The sequence below is a fragment of the Nomascus leucogenys genome, chromosome 7b (assembly GCF_006542625.1).
Source record: "Nomascus leucogenys isolate Asia chromosome 7b, Asia_NLE_v1, whole genome shotgun sequence".
NCBI classification, from domain to species: Eukaryota; Metazoa; Chordata; class Mammalia; order Primates; family Hylobatidae; genus Nomascus; species Nomascus leucogenys.
Genome location: NC_044387.1, coordinates 13,410,701 through 13,438,652, shown reverse-complemented (window position 1 = coordinate 13,438,652; position 27,952 = coordinate 13,410,701). Strand labels below are relative to the sequence as shown.

The following is a 27,952-nucleotide window of genomic DNA, read 5'->3' as shown; positions in this document are numbered from 1 at the left end:
GACAGCCATGAACACGCATGACCATATGACACATGGTGGGGTGGGGCGGCAGGGCAAAGAGGACATTGGGGAAATCAACATGCCACCAGCTACCACTTGTAGGAGGTTCTGTTGTGGCCAGCTCGGAGCTAAGGTCTTCCTGCGCCAAATCTCACTGGATTCCCTCAACAGTCCTTCCAGATTTGTAGATGCTTCTGCAAAAGTAACAGATGGATGTCCCGAGGCTTGGGGAAGTAACACGCAGATGATTTGCACAAGGACACGCTTTAAGAAGCAGTGGGCTTGGAAGTCCAACGCAGATCTGTCTGGCTCTGGGCTCAAACCAGCTATGGTTATTGCAGCCACTTCCACCTGCATCCCCATCGAGGAGTCAGGGAAGGCTGCATGGAGGAGGCCCTGTGTCAGCTGAGGCTTGAAGGAGGCCAAGGAGTTAATAGGAAGGTAAATTGGAGTAGAAGACTTTCTGGAAGAAAAGTCATGTGCACTATTAGCAAAGTAGGCCTGGGCTGGCATTGCTTCCTCTTTCTGCTTCTCTGTTTCCTGATGACATCAACATAAATAGGAAGCGTGGGAGGCTCACTCTGCCTAGAGGCTCCAGAAGAAGGCTCGTCTCTCCCACCACACAGAGGTATGGCCCGGCGTCCAGGAGCAGGGCTGAGGGGTGGGGTCAGAGCAGGGGGGAATGTGGGGAGTCTAAGATGGGAAAGGACGGGGGGAGCCTGGGGGGCGTCCTGTGGGTAGCTGTGACCTGGGGACTTGGAGGAGTTAGGGCGTGGCCTCTTGGGATGACCTGAGCCCAGATTCCTGGGGCAGCCAGTGGGTGGGGAGGCAGCCAGGGGTGCCAAGCTGCTTGGGTGTTGTATAAGAGCTCTGGGGAGGACTCAGCCTCGCTAGCGGGATCTGGTTGGTCCTGGTGGGAAGGACGCCTAGTGGGGTGAAGAGAGCTCAGGCCTGGGAGTCAGGCACCTATGGTCTGTCTTCACTTTGTCACTAAGATGCTGGTGGTAGTGAGAGCACCCCCTGCCCATCCTGGGCTTCTGTCTCCTCATCTGTGGAATGGGGAGCATGGATAGTCCCTGACATCTTGGTTTAGAAAGAGAGAGAATGCATGCTCGTGTGTTTGCCTGTGTGTGCATTTGTGTGTGTGCCTGTGTGTGTGTATGTGCATGTGCGGATCCCTGGGGATGCAGGAGTGCAGAGAGACTAAGAAGCAGAGGGTGAAACCTGGAACCCTGCTTCACTGAGGCCCAGAGCTGGGTGCGGTGTGGCTTGAGAAGCTCACTTTGAACTTGAGAAAGAGCCCAGCCCTTTGCACAGAGACATACCAGGCACTATCCAGCAATCTCTCTCTCTCTCTATCTCTCTCTCTCTATCTCTCGATCTCTCTCTCTCTCTCTCTCTCTGTCTGTCTTTTTAGTTATGACACTCTGCCCTGCTGATTTGGGTTGGGGCCCAGGTGTGTGTGTTCTGCACCCAAGTATGTTGGCTGGGTGGGTGAGTACCTGGGGTGCCTACTTCAGGGTGTGTGCAGGTGTGTGTACTGGCCCTGAGAATGAAAGGGCAGGTGTTTTACTGGGACCTTGTCAGACAGGTGCTAGTGACGAGCTGCATATGTGCAATTTTTAGTCTTCAAAAACCCTGCTGTTATATTTTTGTATAGCCCAATTCTAATTTTTTTCTATCATCTTTCTTGCTTTGTAATCATTTTATAATGAGTAAACATTTCCTATTAGCTTTTGATCACTCTTTTTCTCATCCAGCAGATTTATTTATATTGTCCAGTATACAGATAAACCAACACCACAGGATAGTTCATGAATTGTATAAGGAATGTGTTTAATGCTAAACAAGCAACTACACAGAAACCTGCCTTCACGAAAATTAGAATAATCTAGAATTATGTAGCACGACAGACAAAGTCCCCAGCAATTTCTTTTCCCTAGTTCCATGGCTTACTCTTTTCACCACATGTATTCTTCTAGAACATTTTCTAAGCATGATATAAGCATATAGCTTTTATTTTCCTGTTTGTTTTTTGTTTTGTTTTGTTTTTTGTGACAGAGTTTTACTCTTGTCACCCAAGCTGGAATGCAGTGGTGCAATCTCGGCTCACTGCAACCTCCGCCTCCCGGGTTCAGGTGATTCTCCTGCCTCAGCCTCCTGAGCAGCTGGGATTACAGGCATGCGCCACCACGCCTGGCTAATTTTTGTATTTTTAGTAGAGACAGGTTTTCACCATGTTGGCCAGGCTGGTCTCAAACTCCTGACCTCAGGTGATCCGCCTGTCTTAGCCTCCCAAAATGCTGGGATTACAGGCTTGAGCCACCGTGCCTGGGTGGTAGTTTTTCTTTTTACAGAAATGGGATTATTATATATATATATATTCCCAATTTTTTCACTTAATATTATATTTTTGAATATTTCCAAATTTCTACAATAATACATATAGATTTAACTCGCTAAGTAACCCTAAGAAATATGTGGCATTTATTAGGATGGGTACACCACAATTCATCTAATCTCATGTTGATCGACACCTAGGTTGCTTCTAATTTTTCCACATCTATGAAAGTGTTTCTGTAGCCTAAATTACTAAATGCAGAATTGTTGTGCAAGAGGTTGTGCATTAGAAATTCTAATAGGTATTGTCAAATCAACCTCAAAGTAGCTGAGCTAAGCTGACGTAGCCAAGGTAGTGTATAAAAGGGCCAATTCACCTTTAGAGAAATTATCAATCTTCTAATTTTGTCCAGTGTTATGTATGGAAATTCTCAATGTTGCGTGATTTTTTTCTTTCCCTGATTATGGGTGAAGTTGTACATTTTCTATATGTGGATTGGCCATTTGGATTTCATTTATGATGAATGTGGAGAAATTTTCGTTCATCTCCTGTTGAATTTCTCTTTTACATCTTAACTTTTGGAGTGACTCATTTATTATGTGTATTAATAATCCATTTATATATGTTGAAAATATATTCTCCCAAGTTATGACTTATCTTTTTCTTAACATGTTTAAGATGTCTTATGTCATCTAAAAATGTTTTCATTGTTAAGTCAAACCTGTCATTTCTTTTTACTTTATGGTTTCTGGTTTTGGTATCTTGTAAACCTCTAAGATCACAGGTGTCTTGTAAACCTCTTTTTACTTTATGGTTTCTGGTTTTGTGTCTTGTAAACCTCTAAGATTACAGAAAGAGTTTTAATAATTTTACTATTTTGGTTTTGACTTTGAGATTTTTAGCCCACCTAGAATTTAGAGAGGTGAGTAATGTGTAAAGTAACTTTTAAAAATAATTATCATCTAATTGTCTTAACATTGCTAATTACGAGTGTGTGGCTTCTCCTCTCTTCAATGATTTGAAGTGCCCCTATTACATCCTAGGATTCTATATGTACTTCATTATTTTCCTTACTGTTTTCTGTTCCATTTGGCTATCACTACATTCCTTCTTATTTTTCTAGCGAATGGAGCAAGTCTCTCATCTCTGGTTTGTTGTAATTTAGAATCAGTTTGCCAAGGCCAGGAGCAGTGGCTCATGCCTATAATCCCAGCACTTTGGGAGGCTGAGGCAGGCAGATCCCTTGAAGTCAGGAGTTCAAGACCAGCCTGGCCAACATGGTGAAACCCCGTTGTCTACTAAAAATACAAAAAATTAGCCGGGCTTGGTGGAGTGCACCTGTAATCCCAGCTACTTGGGAGGCTGAAGTGGGAGAATCGCTTGAACCCAGGAGGCAAAGTTTGCAGTGAGCCAAGATCACGCCACTGCACTCCAGCCTGGGCAACAGAGTGAGACTCCATCTCAAAAATAAAAATAAAAATCAGTTTGCCAAGCCCATTAAATGTCTTTTTGGAATGTTCATGCTGATTGCGTTGAATTTAGAGATTATCTGAGGGACATTGACCACTGGAAGTAAAGACAATAGTGACAGCCTCCTGTGTGAGGCTTTGACAGGAGGACGCTAATGTGCCCCCTTGACTCTGTCATCGCCTTTGGTTTCTGGCAGACATTCAGTGATGCCAATGTTTCCTCCACTGCTTCATTTGCCAGGGTTTTTTTGTTCATTTAACCAAAAATGTCTTGTTTATTATTAAATATTTAGGAGCGTCTGTCAAGATCAGCTTATCCTTCTTTCCCTTTTAATCCGTTCATCTGTTTGTTTGAATCATAAATAGGTTTCTTGAGGGTTCTCCTTCCATGTATGGAGTACCCTCTACTTGGTCATGATGTCTTCTTCTTTTAAAAGTCTTTGTCAGGTTGACCTATGAAGTTGTTTTTGTCTGGAGTGAATTTGTATTTTGCTTTTTTTCCCCCAGTTTTTATCCCTGCCATTCAATTTCTTCATAAGCTTGGGAATGTTTATGCCTGCCATTCAATTTCTTCATAAGCTTGGGAATGTTTATGCCTGCCATTCAATTTCTTCATAAGCTTGGGAATGTTTATGCCTGCCATTCAATTTCTTCATAAGCTTGGGAGTGTCATATGTGCATGTTTATTTTGAGTAAGACGGTATTTGGTTTTTCTCTTCTCTTTTCTCTCTCTTCCTTTCTCTGTCCCTCCCACCCCTTCTCTGTCATCCTCCTGTCCCCATGCTTACTCTTCATTCTTAGTGATTTTTAATCTTTACATTTTTAGGGATTTAAAATATATTGAGCTTATATTTTCTGGGTCGGGCGCAGTGGCTCACGCCTGTAATCCCAGCACTTTGGGAGGCCAAGGTGGGCAGATCACTTGAGGCCAGGAGTTTGAGACCAACCTGGCCAACATGGTGAAACCCGGCCTCTACTAAAGATACAAAAACTAGCCAGGCGTGGTGGTGCATGCCTGTAGTCCCAGCTACTCGGGAGGCTAAGTCACAAGAATCGCTTGAGGCAGAGATTGCAGTGAGCCGAGATCATGCCATTGCACTCCAGCCTGGGTGATGGAGTGAGATTCTGTCTCCAAAAAAAAAAAAAAATTTTTTTTTAAAGAAACCATATTTGCTACCAGCATTTGGGTTTATTTAGCACATATAAGACCTTCCAAAACAAGAGGAGATCTTTAGCAAGTTTTCAATTCTCCTTCACTCTCCACCCCAGCCTCACAGCCAACTCCCATGTTAAAATCATCTGAGTTTGAGTTCAATATTCTTCTTTACTTATCTGTAAGTGTTACTGGTTTCTTTGCCTCAGTATTTCAGACTTTCTTGGATTTTTTTTCCTGGAATATAACCTAGAATAATTTCTTTCAGAAAAGATCTGAAAAACTTTCTTTGTCCTTACATATCCAAAATTTTTTGTGTCCTTTAAATGTCAAAGAAAACTTGGCATTTTGTGATTCTAGGTTTAAGCATAATTTTCCCTTGGTATTTTCAAGACATCTATTTAAAGTTCAGAGTCTCTGATGTGAAATCTCTAGCCAATCTGACCCTTGTTGCATTCAAAGTATCCTATTTGTTTTCTTCTGGAAGCATTTCTAGGATCATCCTCATATACTTGCAAGATGGAAAGTTTACCAGTGAGAACTGGGTATGGCTTAATTAAAAGGAATCTTGGGAGTTAACCCTGATCTCTGTCCCCTACTACAAAACCCCATTATAGTAGCCTCCCCCCTTGAATACAGATTCCTTACTGTCTTTAAAAAATATTTTAAAAAGGAATCTTGTTTATTGAGTGGCCTGTTGTCTCCTTGAAAGCCATGTGAAGCTTTCCCCATTTGCTCTTGTATCTGTTTGGTTGCACATGGAAAATCCCTAAGCAACAGTGGCTTAACAACATAGAAGTTTCTTTTTCCCAGCATATAAAAGATGCCCAGAGGTAGCAGTTTCAGGCTAGTATGGTTGCTCCAGAGTGAGAGTGGGAATCCAGCTTCCTCTCTTTCTGTTGCATCATCTTCACATATGACTTCCATCCTCAAGGTAACCTCATGGTCCAAAATAGCTGCTGAAGCTCCAGCTATCACCTCCAAGTTGCAGGCTGGAAGAAGGAGGAAAGACAGAGGGACAAAAATGAACCCCTCCCACCTGAGTCAACTGCCATTGAGCAGCCTTTTTTGGAAGACATACACAATGTTTCTATTCTCATCTCCTTGGATCATGTTTAGTCACTTGACTGCACCTAGCAGCAAGGGAGTATAGGAAATAGAACCTTTTATTCTGTGTAGCAATAAACTCAGCTAAAACCTTGGCTTCTGCTGCCAGGAGGAAAGGGACACGGTCTTCCACTGTCTTTCAGACGAGGTAGCTGACATTGTCTGCCGTACCTGCTCTTAATTGTCTCCACCCCCTCCTTCTGGAGGCTGGAATTCTTGAATTTCTTTCCCAGGTCTAAACTTTTCCCTAAGACTTTTCATCTCCTTGACTATTTGCTCTATTTTATGTATCTCTCTTTTTCATTTGTGGTATCTGTTCTGTGGTTTGGCCCACTATTGATTGTTGTTGTCGTTTTGTTTTTTTGTTTTTTTGAGACAGAGTCTCAGGCTGGAGTGCCATGGCAACGGTGTCAGCTCACTGCAACCTCCACCTCCCAGGTTCAAGCAATTCTCCTGCCTCAGCCTCCAGAATAGTTGGGATTACAGGCGTGCTCCATCATGGCCAGCTATTTTTTTTTTTTTTTTTTGCATTTTTAGTAGAGACGGGGTTCCACCATGTTGGCCAGGCTGGTCTCAAACTCCTGACCTCAAGTAATCTGCCCACCTTGGCCTCCCAAAGTGCTGGGATTACAGGCATGAGCCACCATGCCTGGCCTTTGATCGATTTTTTTTTTTAAATTATGGATCGCATATCTTCAAATTCCAAGAACTCTGTTCTTTGCATAGAAGTGTCTTCTTTTAAATGGCTATGATTTCTCAAATCTACCTGAGGATGCTGATTTAGATGTCTTAATGTACTCTTTTATTTTTGCTGTAGCTGTGCATGTCTGTAGAAGTGTCTGCCCGGTTAGCGTATGTCCGAATAGATGTGCACTGTTTTGACATTTGGGAAATTGAATCACTATTGGCATAGAGGTCAGGGACAGAGTCTAGAAGCAACCCACTGTGGGCTCGAATCTCAACCTGTTCCTTACCAACCGTGTGACTGTCAACCAATTACATAACATCCCACCCCTGTTTTCTCATCTACAAGGTGGAGCTTCTAGTGGTAAGCTATACATAGATGTGTTCATATCCGTAAAGCCTTTTGAATAATGGCTGGCTCATGGAAAACACTGCAATATTGTCAGCCACTACCATGAATTCTCTCTGTGTATGTGAGTATTGTTTGTGCTCTTTGATGATATTGATTTGTTTTAACCTTTTACAGTAAAAGACACTAACCTGTCCTCCATAATTCTAGTTGCTATGGTCTATATGTTTAAGTGCCCCCAAGTTTATGTTGCACCCTAATCCCCAATGTGAGAATATCTGGAGGTAGTTCCTGTGGCACCCTATAAAATATCCCAGCAAGCTCCCTTGCTTATTCCATGTGAGATTACAGGGAGAAGACTGTGAGGAACAGGCCCTCACCAGATATTGAATCTGCCCGCGCCTTGTTCTTGAACTTCCCAGCCTCCAGAACTATGAGAAATAAACTTTGTTACTAGTAAGCCACTCCATCTATGGTATGTTGTTGCAATAGCCCTAACGGATGAGTACATTGGTGCAAGGATTTTCTGTTTGCACTCTGTCCTTTGCTTTTATGGTTCAGTCAGGTTGATAAATTACAGAAGATTTCACTTTTATGTACTTCTGCCAGCCTTTGTCTCTGTGATGTCTCCTATGCTTTTAAGCTTAAAGAGTTCAAAGGCGTTCGCTCCTCTGGTTTGCAGCTTTCATAGGATGTAACATTTTACATTTAAATTTATAATTAACTTGTTATTTGGGGAATGGTGTGAAATGGGGTTTTAGATAGGCATTTTTATGTTGTTATTCAATGATTTTAGCATTTTTTTAAATTGAATATTTCATCACTTCACATTGATTCCTGATTCTTTCTCAGTCTGGGGTTAAGTAGAGTTTGTTTCCAGCCAGCATGTCCACTGATAGATTCTGTGTGTGTGTATGTGTGTCTGTGCATGTATCTGTATGTGTGTGTGTATGTCTGTGTGTGGATGGTATATGCAAGTGTGTATATATGTGTGTGTGTTGTGCATGTGTATGTGTGTCTGTGTGTGTGCCTCTCTATGTGAATTTGTGTGTGTATGTGTGAATGTGTGTGCATGTTTGTGTGTATATGTGTATATATGTGTATATACATGTATGTATCTGTGTTGTTCGTGTGTGTATGTGTGTCTGTGTCTCTGTGTGTGTATGTGTGTGCATGTCTGTGTGTGTATATGTGTGTATATTGTATGTATCTGTGTGTGTCGGTGTCTGCGTATGTGTGTGTCTGTGTGTGTGTTTGTGTGTATATGTGTGGGTATGCGTGTGAATGTTTTGTGTGTTCGTGTATATATGTATGTATCTGTGTGTGTCTGTGTGTGTTGTGCATGTGTGTGCCTGTGTGTTGCGTGTGTTTGTGTGTGTGTGTCTGCGTGGGCATCTTGAGTGAAGCTTCCAATAATCTAACAGAAGAAAAGGAGCCACAGTTGTCTGTTCTGCTCTCTTGGGTACTTCCCAGACCAGTGAAATGAAAGGGAGGAAACCCCCGGCCTCCGAGGAGAAAAGGGAACTGGCAAGCAGAGGGTGAGGGGGATGACGGTAAATGGAGCAGGGGTGGGGAGAGCACAGGCCCTGTGGAAGTGAGGACATGTGTGTGTACATGACACCGTGGCATCCAACAGCCGTGGACCAGCAGCCCACGGGGAGCTTAGCAGGAGTCAAATCCTAGGCCCCCGTCTCGGCTGCTCTGCTGTCTAGCGCATTGTGCAGTGGTAGGTGTCAGTGATCCAAGTGGGGACCCAGTCCCTCAGGCCACACAGCGCATGTCCATTGCCTTCATGCTGCAGGAGACTGAAGGGTCATGCATGAGGGCCACTTCTCTGGGTTGTCCCCACAACACGGGCGGTGTCCCTGGGACATGTGGAAGGGGAGGGGCAGCTCACTGCTGACATCTCCTTCTGCAGGCCTGGAGGAGGCAGAGGCCAGGAGGGAGAGGTCCCAAGAGCCTGTGAAATGGGTCTGGCCTGGCTCCCAGCTGGGCAGGAACACAGGACTTCAGGACACTGAGGACCCTGCCACGCCCATGGCCAGCACCCACCAGTGCCTGCGCCTGCCTGTCCAGAGCTGACCAGGGAGATGGCGCTGGCCCAGGGGCTGCTCTCCATGGCCCTGCTGGCCCTGTGCTGGCAGCGCAGCCTGGCAGGGGCAGAAGGTGAGTCCGTGGCTCCCACCCACTTCCCTGTCCCCATCCTCACTGCTGCACCCTGGGGGAGGGCCGCAGCGTATCCCCAGGACCCTGCCCACCAGCCCTCCTCCTGCTCCCCTCCCTCCGTCTCTCCCCCTGGCCTTCCCTGGGCCTCCCCCGCTTCCTTCCTCCTGCGCATTCCTGCTCATCCTGTCCTGGAAATTCCAGCTGAGCATGTCTGGCTTCCTTGCCCACATTTCTCAGCACAGCACTCCCGGCCCCCAGGCTCCAGGATGGCTGCTCTGGCCGTTTCCCTGCCCCTTGTTCCCCAGCGGACACTCTGTGCCTCAGTGGTTCCCACCTCCGGGGCTTTCCTCCTGCAGGGCCTTGGCTGGGGTTCTGTCCCCGCGTCAGCCGCTAGCACCCTCCTTGTGCCCGAAGGCCACACTGGGATGCTCCCGGGCTCTTGAGGTGAAATGGCCCCTCCCAAAGGGTCCCAGAGACCTGGCTTCTGTGACAATGCTGGGACCACAGTCCTCTTAACAAATACCAGGCTCCCGAGGATGGGGACTAGAGAGCAGGGGGGAGGGTGCAGGGTAGGACTCTGCCACGCTGCACCCCAGGGCTGAGTGTGTGCCCCTTCCCAGGCTGCACAGTCGCTCCAGGGGCCAGGCCTGTGCTTGATGCATGTCCCTGTCCTGGGGTGGGGAAGGGGGCCGTGCCCAGGAACAGCGCACTGCAGAGGCCCAGAAAGCGTGCTGACAGCCAACAGAATATCGCGCTTCTGTCAGGAGAGGAGGGTCCGCAACCAGGAGCCCACCCCGGCAGACATGAACACATGTGCATGTGCCTGGCCACCTGGTGCCTCTGCAGGGAACTGGGAGACCCCTCCCCAGAGCTGGGCATCCCAGAGCAGCTGGGGGTGATGGTGACAAGGGTCCCTGCAGGAAAGAGAGGTGACCCCCTCCTGCCCCTCTTGTCAGAAACCATCCCGCTGCAGACCCTGCGCTGCTACAACGACTACACCAGCCACATCACCTGCAGGTGGGCAGACACCCAGGATGCCCAGCGGCTCGTCAATGTGACCCTCATTCGCCGAGTGAATGAGTGAGTGACGCTGGGTGCAGGGGCCACGGGTAGGGGCTACAATGTCCCCTGTGCCTGGCATGGGGCGGCAGTGTAGAGAGGGACCTGTCAGGTCAGCCTCGGGGTGGGAGTGGACAGAGGACAGAGGAGGAGGGAGGCCCTCCAGGAGCTCCTGCTCCGCCAGGCACCTGCCAGGCCGGGCGCTGCCATCTGACCTGGGGTTTCTGCAGAGTGCCTCCTACACTGATGTTATTGATTATGGTTGTGGTGACAGTGGTGAAAATCTTCCCTTGTTTCTTTATAATTTAACACAATTGCCCCACATGACCTATCTTAGTTCCTCCTCACTGTGAGGTGGGCAGGGCCAGCCCACGAAGCGCCAGCTGTGCCACCGCCTGTCTGTCCAGAGTAGACCAGGGAGAGATGGCGCTGGCCTGGGAGTTCACAGATGGGAAAACTGAGGCCCTGGAGGTGAGGTGCCAGCCCTGGCCACAGGGTAAGGAGTGGCAGAGCAGGCCGTGTGGGCGTGTCTGGGAGGGGGCTCTGCGCTCTCCCAGGCCCCCCCTCCGTATGTGGGCTGCCACCTCTCCCACCCAAGCTCTCCTGGGCACGTGCCACACGGGAAGAGGACCAGAATCGCTCTGGAGTGTTGGCCAGGGTCTAAATCAGCCATAAATTAAATAATTAAATAGCTGGAACCAGAGAGGCAGGTGACAACCCATTGGAGGTCACCCCAGCATTGGGGGGTGGGGCCGGCTCTGCCACCTTCACCCCTCCACCGCCTTCAGTTCTCCTGGAGGCCTCCGTCAGACCTTCTCCATTCTCCTCAAAGACCATCCTGCCCCTCCCTGTGACCTGCTTCCTGCTGCTCTGACATAACAGGGGACCAGGGAGAAGCTCCCCACCCACCCCACACTCACTCCCCACCCCCTCTGCCCACCGCCGGGGCCTGGGCCTGGACCAGGGCTCCTGTCTAAGGCCTGAGACCCGATGCCGTCCCGTCCTGTTGCTCAGGAATATCACGGCCTCCGCGTCCCCATGCTGCCCTGTGCCACCCACCGTGCCCTCTCCCAGGATCTTTCCCAATTGCCTTGCAAACCTACCCCAATCCCCTCTCAGACGCCCACAGGAGTGCAGCACCTGGGCATCTCCTGACCCGGCAACCCTGCGGCCCCTCTTTCCCTGCTTCCTTTGACAGCAGCATTCCCTAAAGAGTTGTCCACATTCACCGCGTCCAGTGTCTTTCCAGCCATCTCCTCCTGGGCCCATTCCCCTAGGATGCTGCCCCGACCAGGCCACCCAAACTGCTCTGGTCCAAGTCAGCAAATGTCCCGGGGAGCAGGATCTCATTGTGGGGCCTCCACCTTCTTCCTACTTGACCAGGGGCAGCCCCTGACGAGGAGGACCACCACGGCCTCCCTGCACTTCCTCCTGCACCTGGCTCTGCCCACAGCTCACCCAGTGCCCCTGGGGCCCTGCCCACCCTCCTCTTTCTCCTTGTCTGCTGCCTCTTTGTTCTCTTGACTGCCAAGGGTGAGACACCCAGGCCCAGTCCACGGACCTCCTGTCTGCTGTATCCACTCTGCAGAGACACCCTGAGGCCCCTGGGGCATCTCCCAAAGGCAACCTTGAGCCCACACTTCCCCTAAGCTCCAAGCCTCCAGGCGCGCTGGCCTCTCCACCTGTCACTTAGACAACAGTTGTCTCTGACTCCAAATGTTCTCAACCGAAGTCCCGCTCTCACCTGAGCTGCGCTGCTGCCTCCGTCTTCCCCATCTCCCTTTCTAAATGGGAGCTCCTAGTGGCTCAAGCTAAACAACAGGGAGGATTTTGTTTTGTTTTTAAGTCTCTTTTGCCACCATTCCTTCCTGACTGCTACATCCCTCCACCAGCAAATGCTGCCAACCTTATCTCAAGCAGAACACGAATCTCACCCACGCCAGCCTGACCACCCTGGTGCAAAGCCACTTCCTGTCACCTGGATATTCCAGAAGCTTCCTAACTGGGCTCCCTGCTTCCAACATTGCCACATTCCCACCTCAGTCTATTCACAACCAAGGACCCTCAGGAATCCTTTCAAAGCATTCATCGAAATCTACAATGCCTTTGCTCAGGACTGTTTCTCACTCACTTGCAGTGAGATCCAATCCCATCATGTTGATAGATGGGTCTCCTAGACCTCCCTGTCACACGCTCTACTCCCTGTGCACTGGTTTTAGGCCAAGCCACGTAGCACACCAAACTCTGCCTGCCCTAGGGCCTTTGCACGTGCTGTTCCCATTTCCTGAAATCCTCACAATTTGCGCAGTCCCTCCCTCAATGCCTTTAACATTCTGCCCCCAGGTCACCTCCTTAGAGAAGCTTGCTAGTCCCATATTTCAAAGTGCCTCCCCAGGCCAGCCCTTCCTCCCTCCTCACCTGCTGCTTGCTTTATTTTTCCACATGAATTTCTCTCCACTGCACACGCTACACACTTTGTTCCATGCGGGTCCCCTTCTCCCAGGATGGCAGCTCCATGGGCAGGATTTTTGTGTGTTTTATCGCTGCTGGCCCCTGATTCTGAACAGAGCCAGGCATGTGGTGAGTACTCGACGAACCTTTCATGAGTCAGTGATTCCCATACACCCTGGGCTAAGCCGTGTCCTCTCCCAACAGGGACCCTCCGAAGGCAGTGTCCTGTGACCTCAGTGATGACATGCCCTGGTCAGCCTGCCCCCATCCCCACTGCGTGCCCAGGAGATGTGTCATTCCCTGCCAGAGTTTTGTCGTCACTGACGTTGACTACTTCTCATTCCAACCAGACAGGCCTCTGGGCACCCGGCTCACCGTCACTCTGACCCAGCATGGTGAGGAGCTGAGGGCCCTGCCCGGGGCTTGTTTTCCTGTGTGGACAGGGGGAGCACCAGGGGTGGCCCAGGGAGTCTTCAAGGCAGAAGGCTGTGGCTTGGGGTTGGGTGAGGGTTTCTTGAGGGATGAGGGTATGGTCTGGTTACATGGAGACTTCAGAGGAGGGACTGTGTGAGAGGCCCCTGACAAAGGCTTCTCCCGTGCCCCTGGCTGCTACCACCTCCCACTAAGCCGTGGGCTTCCAGCACTGCAGGTTTGTCTTGAAGAAAACCGTTCTCACCACTCACTTAGAAACCTATCCAGTTAGAAAACTCTCTCCGCTTAGTTGTTTCATCTCATCTCTGAAGCAACCCATTTCCCGGATGTGGCCCTTGAGGCCCAGGAGGTCAGATGCTTCCTCTGAAGTCCCACCGCTGAGCAGTAATGACAGAGATGGGTCAGCCTTCCTGGGGGCTTCCTGCACGGTAGACAGGGAGCGCGTCTCCTCCCTGCCCTGGAGGAGGGGCCCTGGTGTGGGCCGAAATCCCACAGTGGTCCGTGAAGCCATCTGTGGTCTAGGGTGGGGTAGATGATCATTGTATGTAGTTAGGTTTTATTTGCCTCTCTATTAGAAAGAAATATAACCTGCACTTCGAAGTCCTGGATTCAAGGAAATGGTTGCTTAGAATGAAGCTAAACCTAAAAAGGGACACGTTCTATGGAAGTTTGCGTTGACGTGGCAAAAACCCATGCTGGTGGCAGGCTGGTAGGAGGCACTGCAGGCTGTCATTGGAGTCTCAGAACCACGGCAGGCTTGGTGCTGTTATTGGTGCCTTTGGCTGCTGCTAAAACGGAGACAGAGGGAGGTGACTAGTCCAAGGCCTCTCTGCTGCTGCTGGCAGAGCTGAGATCCAGGGCAGGATGGTTTGAGTCCCTGGTCCTAACCACCGGGCCACCTGGTGCTCTTTGCAAGGGTCACATGGAAGGGGCTGTGACCATAGCTTCCTGCCCTTTTTTTGCCACAGCATCATAAAGCCACTGCCAGAGGAGGGGATCAGTTAGGCCACCAGGAATCCATCAGAAGCAATGTTTCCACACATGGGTTTGATGGACAAGAGAGTCCCTTCCTTCCCGAATGGAGCTCAGGGGGTCCAGGCTGGAGGGAGGGGAAACACTGTATGTCGTCCACCGTGAGAACTTACCGACAGTGGTGGGTGGGTGCCTCATGCAGGGGGTAAAGGGCAGGGCCCCTGGGAGCTCAGAACATGCTTCCCAGAAGGAAGAGCTTTGCAACCCAGATCTGAAGGGTGGACAGGAGGGGAGGGCAGGAAGAGCCTCTCTGGCAGGGTAACAGCTGTGCAGAGGCTGGGGGATCAGAAGGGCATGGGCGGCTGGGGAACCTGCTCACCGTTGTGTCCAAGGAGCATCAGCTTCAAGGGCTGGACAACGGTGGGAAGAAGCAGGAGACATAGGCAGGGACCTGGCCCTGGAGAGGCTTCTGCCTCCTGCAGTCTCAGGTAGAGGGGACCCTCTAGGCATGGAGAGCACCGAGGGGAAATGACAAGATCAGATGCGGATGTGAGAATGCTGGGGACAGGAGACTTACAGGGTAGACTGGAGGAGCAGGAGTCGGGAAAGAAGTTGAAGTTCAGGATGTGACCTAAAGCACTCATTCCTAGAAATGATGAGGACACAACTGGCTAGGAGATGGGGACATGAGGGCATGCAAATCATAGTTCAGATATACACACAATTCATTCATTCAGTCTTCTTTCCTTGAGTGCCTACATATGCCAACAAAGCAGCCAACAAACCAGCCAGCAACCCTGCCCTTGGAGCTTACAGTCTGGAAACCAGGAAGGTTTCTAGGGTGATGGAGACAACTTAGATACAGGGAGAGAAGTGTGGCCCTTGGCCTCCTGGAGCCTGTGTTGAGTAGCGAGGTAGGGTCCAGCCTAACGCAGATTAGCAATGAATCAAGGAAGCTGGGAAGTACTGGGCAGGCGACAGGCATGCATCTGATCTGCTCTGAGGCCCCCTGTTTGGAGACCTTGGACATTTCACTTCCTCTGTGAGTTTCTCCGTCTGTGAAGTGAGCTGGGGGACTAAACCTCTTGAGTTGGCTGAGCAGGTTTCTGATGGGACTCCCAGTCTGTTCAGTTTGTGGCAGCTTCCGAGAGGGCTCTGCCGGGAAGGACTCCCCCTCCATGACAGCCTCGGGAGCTGGGAGTGCAGTGACACATGAGGGACGCCTGTCCTGGCTGTAGGTGGGAAGGGGTGGTTCCCCTGCTGTGTGTCTGCCATCCTGGGTTGATGATTCCTGACATGCTCTAGCACGCCCTAGCCCATGTCCAGCAGAGAGCACTTACATCCTACGTGTGAGGATGTTTTTGTTTGAAAGCCACCCCTCAGCAAGCAGACACAGAAATGCCAGAAACCAGGCGCCATGTCTTCATTCTGCATTTTCTTGAACAACCCAGAGTTCCCAGGAGATAGACGCTTGCCTTGTGGCTGCAAGGATTTCATGAGAAGCCCCAAAGTTGCCTACGTGTATTTGTTCATTCATTCATTCATTCACCTTGCCCCGTAATTCACTAAGAAGCCGCATCTCAGCCTGGAGATAGGGAAGGGGGTCAGGACCAACCCCACCCACTCCCATCTCCTCACCCCTTAGGGGAGGCAGACACAGAAACATAGGAATCCCTCAGCTGTGGTAAGACCCTGGTGGAGGGAATTCCACTGAGCTATGGTGGAATGAGAGAAGGAATGGGGGGTTCTGCCTGGAGATGCAGATCCAAGGATGTTCCTAGAGCCAGAGGCATTTGCCCCGGGCATTGACAGCAGGAGGGACCCTGGGCAGGAGGAAGGGATCTTGGACAGCAGGAGGGGGAGGCCTCTGAACCGCAGGCCCCTCTGCTGGCAGGAGCCACCCAGGCCTCAGCGTGGGCAGTGGGGAGCCTCAGGGCAGAGGAGGCTCCAATGAGTTTCCTCACCAGCGCTTTTTATGGAGTTCGGGTCACGTGCACGTTGCAATCTGCACGGCTTTCCATTGCTTTCATGTTGAAACCCTACAGTTTTGCAGATGAAGGGCTGAGGCTCACAGAGGAAACGGTTCTTGCTCAAGGTCCCTCAGCTGCTGGGGGCGGGGTGGCCTGGAACCCCCTGTGTCCACACAAAAGGCCATGCAGGCCCTGACTGTCCCTCAGCGGTCCAGCCCTTAGGTGCCCTTCACTTCCTCCCTCCAGTCCAGCCTCCTGCACCCAGGGACCTGAAGATCAGCACCGACCAGGACCACTTCCTGCTGACCTGGAGTGTGGCCGTTTGGGGTCCCCAGAGCCACTGGTTGTCCCAGGGGGATCTGGAGTTTGAGGTGGTCTACAAGCGGCTTCAGGACTCTTGGGAGGTAGGAACCACGGCCAGCTCTGCCCCAGCCCAAAGGGATGGGCGGCACCCCTCCTCCAACACCCACTGTCTCCTGACAGGATGCAGCCACCCTCCTCTCCAACATCTCCCAGGCCACCCTGGGGCCAGAGCACCTCATGCCCAGCAGCACCTACATGGCCCGAGTAAGGACCCGCCTGGCCCCAGGCTCTCGGCTCTCAGGACATCCCAGCAAGTGGAGCCCAGAGGTTCGCTGGGACTCCCAGCCAGGTAATGGAGCCAGAGCCCAGGAAATGCCCCGTGGTGGGAAGGCGGGCTCATCAGGAGCTCCTGGCACAGCAGGGTTCCTGGGCTCCACCTGGGGGCTTCCTGGATCTCCTGCTGCCATCTTTCCAGTAGCGTCCCTGGGCCGTCCCACTGCTACTGTGACCACTGATGAGTAGGACTCTGCATCTGTTCACTTTGGGCTTCCGGTTTTCTGCACGCTCTCTGCCAATGGCAATTACAATAATAACAACAATAGTGCTGTTAGCAGCTGTGTGTTAATGGAGGCTACAGGATGCTCAGGGCTTACTCACATTTTTCTGTTCAATCCCCAAACACTGAAACTTAGATACTATTTCCATTCTCCCGGGAGGGTGTGCAGGTGCACAGAACTCTCTCTCTCTCGGAGCTGTTGGGCACACAACTGGCAGGTTCAGGCTGAAGTTTCAGCCCTGGTCTTTTGGCCCCAGAGCTCGTGACCTCTGTGTGATGAATCACATGGTGGGCACCCACTGAGAGCTATGGGAGGGATGAAGGAGGGAGTACATGAGGACCTGTCTCCACCCCAGGGGACGAGGCCCAGCCCCAGAACCTGCAGTGCTTCTTTGACGGGGCTGCCGTACTCAGCTGCTCCTGGGAGGTGAGGAAGGAGGTGGCCAGCTCGGTCTCCTTTGGCCTCTTCTACAAGCCCAGCCCAGATGCAGGGTGAGCATCTTTTCTCTCTGTCCCCTCCCCTCCTCTCGGCCTTGCTCTCTCCAGGCTTCCTCCTGTCCCTGGGGCCCCAGCAGAAGCCACAGCCCACCCCAAGCTCTCCTCCCTCCCGTGTGCCCTCCCTCTCCCTGTCCTCAGCTCTGCTGTGCTCCTCAGGGAGGAAGAGTGCTCCCCAGTGCTGAGGGAGGAGCTCGGCAGCCTCCACACCAGGCACCACTGCCGGATTCCCGTGCCCGACCCCACGGCCCACGGCCAATACATCGTCTCTGTTCAGCCAAGGATGGCAGAGAAACACATAAAGAGCTCAGTGAACAGTGAGTTTGCTCCTAGCCCGCTGTGGGGATGGTCTGGGACCAGCACACCCTCATTGTGTAACCCGAATCAGTTCAGGGTTCCTCGTGGCCCAGTCTTCATGTTTGTCACTTTCAAAGAGATGCAGTCCAGTGAGCAAAAGTGAACAGAGAAGCAATGAAACCACGATGGCAGTGGCCGAGAACAGGAGCAGATCTTTAAAACCTCTGATCTCTTGTCCTTTTCTTCTGCTTCCCTCTCCTATCCTGCAGCTCTCCAAATCTCCACTGCTAGCCACACCCTCCTGGTCCTGTCACCAAAACCTTCCCTTTCATTCCTCGTTGGATTTTCCTCTTTCTGGTATCCGAAGTTCCCCATCGACTGATATTCTATCTTTAATGTAATTGATCTATGATGTACTTTTCAACTGGAGCCTGTGGTGTGTACAAATAGTGTTGAACCTTGGAGGTTAATATCCCTCATTTCTGTGATGTAACAAGGACCCCAGGGCAATGGAACCTCTCACGTTGTTTCATGATGACCAAGTTCTTCCATCCAGTCTTTAGCATATGTGAAGGGCAGAGGCCAATTTGTCTTAATTATCTGGGTTTGAATTTATCATTAACTCTCTTGGGATCCTCACTGGAAAAAGGAATTCTGATTGTTCAAATGCACAGGATATATTAAGGGCCTCATATAATGCCTGGCACATAAGAGACCTCAGCAAATTACGGGCATTCATATTATGTTTATACAGTGAAGGCATCAAGGTTATAAGCACTCTCTTTTCTCTTTTGGGTAGACTGAAGCTCAGAGAGGTTGAGTGGCTTACTTAAAGTTGCACAGCTATTAGTAGGCAGATCAAGATTAGAGTTCAGAACTTCTCACTCCCTGCCCAGTTTCTGCTTTCTTTACCCTTTGCCTCTTTCAACTTGTGGGTCTGCCGGCCAGGTGGGAGGTGCTGTCTGCAAAGGGCTTCCCCTTTCTCTTTGGCCACTATCTGGCTGGGGAGAGGCCTCACCTAGATGTTGTTGAAGGCCTGTTACAGCCGCTGTATTGGGGATTTTCTGGTGATGAGAACGTGTCAATGACCTGGCCTTTAGCCATCTCCCTACACCTCTGGGAGTGTCAGACAAGAGAGCCCATCACACTTGTGGGGTTGCAATCTTTGCCTCTACCACTGCTTAGCTGCCTTTCCTTAGGGCAAGTTACTTAATGGTTCTGTGACTCCGTTTCCCTGTCTGTGAAAAGTAAAGGTTAATAGTACCCACCATATAGGGCTGTTAGAATTGAGTGGAATAATTCATGTAGAATAAGTATGTTTAACAGTGGCTAAAACACAGTCAGGCTGGGCGTGGTGGCTCACGCCTGTAATCCCAGCACTTTGGGAGGCCAAGGCATGTGGATCATGTGAGATCAGGAGTTCAAGACCAGCCTGGCCAACATGGTGAAACCCCGTCTCCACTGAAAATACAAAAATTAGCTGGGCTTGGTGGCGGGTGCCTGTAATCCCAGCTACTTGGGAGGCTGAGGCAGGAGAATCACTTGAACCCAGGAGGCAGATGTTGCAGTTAGCCAAGATCACACCACTGCACTCCAGCCTGGGCGACAGAGTGAGACTCCATCTCAAAAAAACAAACAAACAAACAAAAAAATAGCCAGTTACCTAGAATAGAACCAACTAATAGTGGTTTTATTTTTATTGCAAAAAAAAAAAAAATAGGAGTAATGCAAGCACTGGGCCACATCACTACAAAACAAGTGTATCTCAGCATCTCCCACAAGAATACCACTCAGGTCAAAACATGATATAGTGAAGTGGGGATGAAAAGGATCCAACTATGGGCAGAACCTGGGGTCTGGTGCCAGTGGAGACAGCCCCAGTGTCTAGCATGAGACACGGGGAATGTTCCGTTGGAGGGTGGGTGTGATGACTCTCCTAAAAGTTTCCCTCCCTCCAGTCCAGATGGCCCCTCCATCCCTCAACGTGACCAAGGATGGAGACAGCTACAGCCTGCGCTGGGAAACAATGAAAATGCGATACGAACACATAGACCACACATTTGAGATCCAGTACAGGAAAGACACGGCCACGTGGAAGGTGAGGGCCTTTGCCCAGGGAGGGGAGAAACACTGGGGAGGGCAGGAGAGGGGAAAGCAACCAGAGGCGTTCCACCTGCAAGGCCTCGGGCCCTTGGCAGGTGACCAGTGAGAGGTAGCCACTGGGACATGGTGATCACTAGGCTGTGTGGTCAGCAGGTCACTGTCCTGTCTCTTGGTGAAGTAACTGAGGTTCGGAAAAGTGGCGTGGCTTGGCCAACATGAACAGCTGACCCCGAGTTCCCAGGGAACAGAGAACCCTCTGGGCAGGGAGGGGTTGAAAGGCCACTGGGAAGAGGGTTTTCAAAAGTCATGAAAGTTTGGGGTTATTTCTTCAGAGGAATCTCATCTGGACACACATGGAGGCTCAGGCAGAGCTGCTTCTAATGAGTCGGGGGTGCGCCCAGGCCAGAGCTCAGTCCCCTCCCTCCACAGAGCCCAGAACAGAAACCACAGAACCAATCCCACACCCTCAGGCTAGAAATGGGGCAACTGAGGCTAGGAGGGAGGTGGGCCAGTGGTGGAGCCAGGAGTGGGCCCTGGGGTCCTGAACCCCCATTCTCAGGGTCCAGAGCCCAGTGGGCCTGCACTGCATTCCTGGAAAGGCCACAGTGTGGGTGCAGGCTGCGCCAGAAGGGCTGGGAGCTGAGAAGGCTCAAAATAGGGTGGGACAGGTGGCTTCAGGGTTCCAGGCCTCAGTGTTGTCAATGTCAGGGGCTGCACTAAGAGGCGGAGTCCCCGGTGCCATCCGAAGTGCTGTCCCTGGGTGGGCCCTCAGGGAGGATCCACGGTGGTGAGAGAGAAGCAGCCGCAGCAGGCCTGGGGTACGGCAGGAGCTGGGAGCCAGCGAAGCGGAGGGTCCAGGTGGGAGGGATTTGCAGCCACTCCCACGGGCACCGGGCCAGGCCTCACCCTCAGCGCCAACCCACAGGACAGCAAGACCGAGACCCTCCAGAATGCCCACAGCATGGCCCTGCCAGCCCTGGAGCCCTCCACCAGGTACTGGGCCAGGGTGAGGGTCAGGACCTTCCGCACCGGCTACAACGGGATCTGGAGTGAGTGGAGTGAGGCGTGCTCCTGGGACACCGAGTCAGGTAGGTGAAGCCTGGAGTCCAGAGCTTCCGGCCAGGACCAGCTCATAGTTTCTCACTGCCAGAAAATCCCCGTGCAGCAGCCGTAGCAGGCTTGCAACAACTTGTAGGTGAGCCATCTCCCCAGTTAGACGGTGGCCAAAGAGAAAGGGAAGGCCTTTGCAGACAGCACCACCCACCTAGTCATCAGACCCGCAAGCTCCAAGAGGCAAAGGGTAAAGCAGGCAGAAACTGGGCATGGAGTCAGAAGTTCTCCACCCACTCTTCATGAGACAGCGCAGCCGGGCAGAGGATGCAGCCTGTGTGGGCACAGAGATGTGGGGCTCCAGACCCCACCCCACTCTGGCCTCCTTCCCTCCCTTGGGCCACTAGTCTTTGGAAAGTGACACCTGGTGTGAAATACAGACTGCAAGTGAGGACTTGAGGGAGCAGAGGAGAGCAGGTCTCATGATCGCTCCTCCTTTAAACTGGGACTTAGGCTTCTGTTAATATGGCCCTTGGTTTCTTAGCTTTTGGGACTACCAAGTTTTTGTGGTTGCTCAGCCCGAGTTTCCTGTTACCATGGAAGCAAGAAAATCTAGAGCCGCAGACTGGGTCCTTGGATTGGAAGGTTTTGCTTAATTCCTTCACCTTCCCACCTCCCTGCACTTGCTGCGTGCACTGACCCCTCACCTTTCACCATAGTAACCACCAGGGCACTCCCATAGAACAAGACAAGTCCAAGGGGTGGTTTCAGAGGGAGTAAGGATACTGGAGATATTGGGAGCCCCCCAAGTCCACAGCCAGGCTTGGTAGCGGCAGGGGCCCAGGGAGAGGGCCACAACCAGGTAGAAAGGAGGCCGGACCAATGAGCCCAAGAGAGGAGGAAGAGGGGAGTCCTGGAGGAACCTGGCCTGGGAGCTCAGGGCTGGGCAGCAGGAGGGATCAGGGGCCTCCGGAGGGACCTTTGCACCTGCTGGTGCCTCTGCCAGCGTGCCTTTCCCCATCTCCACCTCTAATCCTTCCTATTACTGGAGGCCCAGCTAATATGTCACCCCCTTCAGGAAGACCCCTGTGATTGCGATGAACTGTGGTTCTTGCCCTCCCTGTAGCACCTCCTGTGCTATAGATCCTGCAAAGGATCTGACCCTCCTGTGTCCTCCCAGCACTTTGAACATTGTGGGGGTTCAGACCAATGCCCTTCTCAGCATGGATCTGGCCTCTCTCCCCTAATCCCCCAAGGCAGTAAGTTCCAGAGCCCTGGGCCTGCACAGAGCGGGGTCTTAGGGAATACTGCACCAACCCCACTCCCTGCCCTGAGGTCGATTTCCCGCCCAGATGCTGACGTTCCTTTTTCTCCCCGGCTGCTGGAAGTGCTGCCCATGTGGGTGCTGGCCCTCGTCGTGATCTTCCTCACCATCGCTGTGCTCCTGGCCCTCCGCTTCTGCGGCATCTACGGGTACAGGTGAGGGGACTCTGTGGGGCTGGAGGTGGTAGCCGAGACCCCAGAGGGCACCAGGGAATCCCACCCAGCTCCCTCCAGGCCCTGCTCTGCCACTCGCTTCCTGGGCCTCAGCTTCCCCTCTGGGCATGAGCATGGGAGCAGCTGGCCCTGAGGTCTCTGATGGCTGTCACCTCCCTGGTGTCTTCCAGGCTGCGCAGAAAGTGGGAGGAGAAGATCCCCAACCCCAGCAAGAGCCACCTATTCCAGGTAGGAACTGGCTGCGAGGGGTGGAGTGGGGGCTTCTCTGTTCCTGCCTCTCTTGTCTCTATCCCCACCTCCTCCTTCCCTTCCTGTGGGCTTTGGGTGGTAGGGATGTAGGTGGACTGGGCTTTGGGAGATTTGGGAGTGGGGCCAGCACTTGGAAATTCATTCCCGGGATTCCCTGGAGTGCCCACACCTGGCCTTGCCTCCCAGAGCTCTGCATGGAGCCCAGTGGAGAGAACTGAGTGTGGGGATGCCTGGGACAGGGTGGGCTCACAGAGGGGGTTCCTGCTACCAGGACAGATGGGGTGTCAGGAGGCAGAAGGGCTCCCCGAGGACAAGATACCTGGGCTGAGCTTTGAGAGTCCCAGTGTGCCAGGTGGCAAAAGTTGCGCTGGCTCAGGGCATCTTGAGGGTGGAGACAGAAACCCTTCAGGAAGGGAGCTGAGGGGGTGGGACAGGAGGAGGCTGAGATGACCATGGGGAAGACGCCAGCATGTGGGTGATGGGAGCCCTATAGTCAGGCAGGCAGGGCCGGCTTTGCCTCTGGAGGGGACTCTTGGCTGGTGTGGAGGAGAAATGGGGGTGAGCATGGAGACAAGCGCCCCAGGTTAGAAAAATCACAGGAAAAGGGCCCTGTTCTCAGGTATCAGGGACATGGGGGAAGTCCCAGCCCCTCTCTGGGCCTCACTTTGCTGGTATCAAAAGACCGTGGCCAGTCCTGAAAAAGTGGAGATTCTTCTCTTGTCTGGAGCCTCCTTGAATCCCCCTGCACCCCCATCACCCTCTGCCTTGCCCCCACCTCGGGGACCTCCTGATGCCCACTGGCCCAAATGTCTCTGCTCTTGCAGAACGGGAGTGCAGAGCTTTGGCTCCCAGGCAGCATGTCGGCCTTCACCAGCGGGAGCCCCCGACACCAGGGGCCGTGGGGCAGCCGCTTCCCTGAGCTGGAGGGGTGAGTGGGCTCGTGGATCACTCCTGACCTTTGGGGATCATACGGGGGGCTGACCCCATTGTGGAAATCAGGGACTCAAGTGAGGCTGCCTATGGCTCACTGTGAAGGGATCCAAGGGGGCTGGTTTGCACTAAAGCAGGAGGCACCTGGGGGGGATGTGAGGAAGAACTTCCTCTTTCCAGGCTAGGGAGTGCCAGACAAGGGAAGTGACCAGAAGTGAAAGAGGGAAACAGATGGCCTTCCCCTCCCTGGCTGCCTTGGAGGCGTCACACTGCAGAGGCCTCATGGGGTAGCTGGGGCTGCAGACTCCTGGGAACTCAGCGCCTGAGCCGGCAGCTCACCACTGACTCGGCAGGGAGAAGGGGGTGGCATGGTTGATAGAATGATGGAAGGGCTGCCCAGTGCACAGGCTGGCCATGAACCTGGTGCTGAAGGAGGATGGACTTTAAGGTCAAAAGGGAGAGGGCTCCAGCCTTGCGGAGGAAGACCTTGAGCTCAGCATGGAGGATGGAGCTCCTGAGCCACAGAGAGACTGAATCCATGTCCCGTGTCCTTCTCTGGGGCCCCTGCTCCCTCAACCCTGCCCCGCTCAGGTTCTTTCTGTGAGCTCTGGGGGACATCAGGGCTTCCAGAGAATCATCCCCACCCCACCAAGACCCTTGTGCCTGAGCCGAATCATCTGCCCAGGGTGGTCCCAACTCTTCTGCCCATGTTCTTCCCACAGGGTGTTCCCTGTAGGATTCGGGGACAGCGAGGTGTCACCTCTCACCATAGAGGACCCCAAGCATGTCTGTGATCCACCATCTGGGCCTGACACGACTCCAGCTGCCTCAGATCTGCCCACAGAACAGCCCCTCAGCCCCCAGCCAGGCCCGCCTGCCCCCTCCCACACACCTGAGAAACAGGTTTCCAGCTTTGACTTCAATGGGCCCTACCTGGGGCCGCCCCACAGCCGCTCCCTGCCTGACATCCTGGGCCAGCCGGAGCCCCCACAGGAGGGTGGGAGCCAGAAGTCCCCACCTCCAGGGTCCCTGGAGTACCTGTGTCTGCCTGCTGGGGGGCAGGTGCAACTGGTCCCTCTGGCCCAAGCGATGGGACAGGGCCAGGCCGTGGAAGTGGAGAGGAGGCCGAGCCAGGGGGCTGCAGCGAGCTCCTCCCTGCAGTCCGGGGAAGGCCCTGCCCCTCCTGCTCTTGGGCCAAGGGTGGGAGGTCAGGACCAAAAGGACAGCCCTGTGGCTACACCCACGAGCTCTGGGGACCCTGAGGACCCTGGAGAGACCTCTGCTTATGTCTCCTCTGCAGACCTGGTATTCCCCCCACACTCAGGGGCCTCGTCTGTCTCGCTAGTTCCCTCTCTGGGCCTCCCCTCAGACCAGACCCCCAGCTTATGTCCTGGGCTGGCCAATGGCCCCCCTGGAGCCCCAAGCCCTGTGAAGTCAGGGTTTGAGGACTATGTGGAGCTCCCTCCAATTGAGGGCCAGTCCCCCAGGTCCCCAAGGAACAATCCTGTCCCTCCTGAGGCCAGAAGCCCTGTCCTGAACCCAGGGGAACGCCGGGCAGCTGTGTCCCCAACATTCCCACAGCCCGAGGGTCTCCTTGTCCTGCAGCAAGTGGGTGACTATTGCTTCCTCCCCGGCCTGGGGCCCAGCCCTCTCTCGCTCCGGAGTAAACCTTCTTCCCCGGAACCTTGTCCTGAGATCAGGGACCTAGACCAGGCTTTTCAAGTCAAGAAGCCCCCAGGCCAGGCTGTGCCCCAGGTGCCCGTCATTCAGCTCTTCAAAGCCCTGAAGCAGCAGGACTACCTGTCTCTGCCCCCTTGGGAGGTCAACAAGCCCGGGGAGGTGTGTTGAGACCTTCAGACCTAGACGGGCAAGGGGATGGAGAGGGCTTGCCTTCCCTCTCGCCTGACCTTCCTCAGCCATTTCTGCAAAGCCAAGGGGCGGCCTCCTGTCAAGGTAGCTAGAGGCCTGGGCCTCCTTGACCTTCAGCAAATCACTTCTGTCCCCACGCTCACACACACACACACACACGCACGCACACACGTACATGCACACATTTTTCCCCTCAGGTTAACTTATTTGTAGGTTCTGAATTAGAACTTTCTAGACATACTCATTCCGTCTCCCCCTCATTTCTTTAATCAGGTTTCCTTGCTTTTGCCATTTTTCTTCCTTCTTTTTCCACTGATTTATTATGAGAGTGGGACTGAGGTCTGAGCTGAGCCTTGTCAGACTGAGATGCGTCTGGTTGTGTTTAGGACTTGTGTAGGCTGCCTGTCCCCGGCAGGTGCTGATGCACATGACATGATTCTCATCTGGGTGCAGAGGTGGGAGGCACCAAGTGGGCACCCATGGGGGTTAGGGCTTGGAAGAGCGGCACAGGACTGGGCACGCTCAGTGAGGCTCAGGGAATTCAGACTAGCCTCGATTGTCACTCCAAGAAATGGGCATGGTAATGGGGCGGGGGGCAGTGCAAGGGATGCACATGAGAGACTGTTTGGGAGCTTCTGGGGAGCCCTGCTGGTTGTCTCAGTGATGTCTGCGGGACCTCCAGTCCCTTGAGACCCCATGTCATGTAGAGAAGTTAACGGCCCAAGTGATGGGCAGGCTGGTGGGACCTGGGAAACATCAGGAGAGGAGTCCAGAACCCACGTCTACTGCAGAAAAGTCGGGGGAAACTGCCAAACAAAGGAAAATGCCCCAAAGGCATATATGCTTTAGGGCCTGTGGTCCAAATGGCGCGGGTGGCCACTCTTCCAGATAGACTGGGCAACTCTCACTCGCACCGGCCACAGATGAAGGGCTGCTGGTCTATGCCTGGGCCTGCACCAGGGATTATGGTTCTTTTAAATCTTTGCCTTTCAGATACAGGAAAAATAATGGCATTAAATTGCTTTAATTTGCATTATTTTAGTTATCCAGTTTGCACATATTTTTATAGGTATCTTAGGCATCGATTGGTATTTTTTAACTGGGCCAAGCCTATTAAAGTCTTTCTTCTGTTGGGTGCTATCATTTTCTGATTAAGTTTTTTTGACTATTGACATACAGTCTTTCACGGATGGTGGAGTGTTTTTCCCCCAAATCTGTAGCTTGTCTTATAATGTTGTATATGAGGCTTTATGGTGTATGAATGTGAATGCTTCTGTAATGTCAAACAGATCCCTAGTAAACTCCTTTTTCACTTTTACTGTCAGATTTACAAGGTCCTCCCATTGCAAAGCAGTGTTTGTCTTAATTTATATATTGTTTTTCTAGTTCATTTTGTGTTTCTAACTTTTCATGTAAAATTTTAATTATTTTTGAATGTGTGGATGTGAGACGGAGATGCCTTTTGGTATTGAAATTCTTTTTCCATGTATCTGAAGTGTTACTTTTGTGATATAGGAAATCCTCATATATATACTTTATCGGTCCCTAGGCTTCCTATTTTGTTACCTTGCTTTCTCTATGGCGTCCACCATTTTGATTGTTCTACTTTTATATGTTTTCACAAGTGGTTAAGCAAGTGTTCTCGTTACTTTTGCTCTTAAATCCCTGTTCATTACAGCAATGTTGGTGGTCAAAGAAAATGATAAACAACTTGAATGTTCAATGGTCCTGAAATCCATAACAGCATTTTAGTACATTGTAAAGTAGAATCCCCTGTTCATAATGAACAAAATGAACCAATGTGGATTAGAAAGAAATCTGAGATATTAATTCCAAAATATCCAGACATTGTTAAAGGGAAAAAATTGCAATAAAATATTTGTAACATAAAACAAAGTGAAACCCTGAATTTGTGTGTGCATGTTGGTGTAGTTGGAGGAAGGGGTTGCTCTCTGAAACCTCAGTTGCTATTGTAAGTGATAATACAGCTCCAGTGACTGGAGGAACACCAGGGTCCTTAGTCTTGCGCCAGTTTAAATAAAACGACACGGAAACACATGGAGTGGTTTCAAGGAGTGGAGACTTTAATAGGCAAGAAAGAAGGAAGAAGCTCCCCTGTACAGAGACAGAGGGAAGGGGGGATCCAAAGCTGAGAGAGGAAACCCTGAGTGCCACGGAAATCAGCCAGTTATATGAGGACGCTAGAGGAGGCAGTATCTGATTTGCATAGGGCTCAGGGGATTGGTTTGACCAGGCATGTCATTCATGTAACCCCTGAAAAACCTGGCCTTTTTACCCTAGCATTTTAATATGCAAATGCAGGGCGCCACAGGTGGGACTATGTGGGGGTGGCCATATTGCCAGGCAAACATGGGGACAAGGAAAAGATGGCGGGAATCCCCATGTTTGGGTGGACCCAGTTTCTAATGGTCTGCATTTGCATATCAAAG

At 51.9% G+C, this 27,952-nt stretch overlaps 1 protein-coding gene across 3 annotated transcripts; it reads left to right on the top strand.

Annotated features, from left to right (window-relative positions):
* Positions 1-578: 578 nt before the first annotated feature.
* On the top strand, positions 579-27,404 carry CSF2RB (colony stimulating factor 2 receptor beta common subunit). 3 transcript variants are annotated; one of them, XM_003264707.4, is made up of 14 exons: positions 579-628; positions 9,022-9,269; positions 10,226-10,349; positions 12,984-13,174; positions 16,400-16,557; positions 16,637-16,805; positions 17,369-17,504; positions 17,667-17,824; positions 19,763-19,902; positions 20,833-20,995; positions 22,346-22,436; positions 22,625-22,682; positions 23,528-23,631; positions 24,356-27,404. In XM_003264707.4, the coding sequence occupies exons 2-14, from the start codon at positions 9,194-9,196 to the stop codon at positions 25,479-25,481; spliced, it is 2,694 nt and encodes an 897-aa protein (XP_003264755.1). In that variant the 5' UTR covers positions 579-628; positions 9,022-9,193; the 3' UTR covers positions 25,482-27,404. The 3 variants fall into 3 exon arrangements, with proteins under 3 accessions (XP_003264755.1, XP_012363098.1, XP_004088483.1); XM_012507644.2 differs by having other exon boundaries at positions 17,649-17,824; XM_004088435.3 differs by lacking the exons at positions 579-628; positions 9,022-9,269; positions 10,226-10,349 and adding an exon at positions 10,745-10,799 and having other exon boundaries at positions 17,649-17,824.
* The last annotated feature ends 548 nt before the right edge of the window (positions 27,405-27,952 follow it).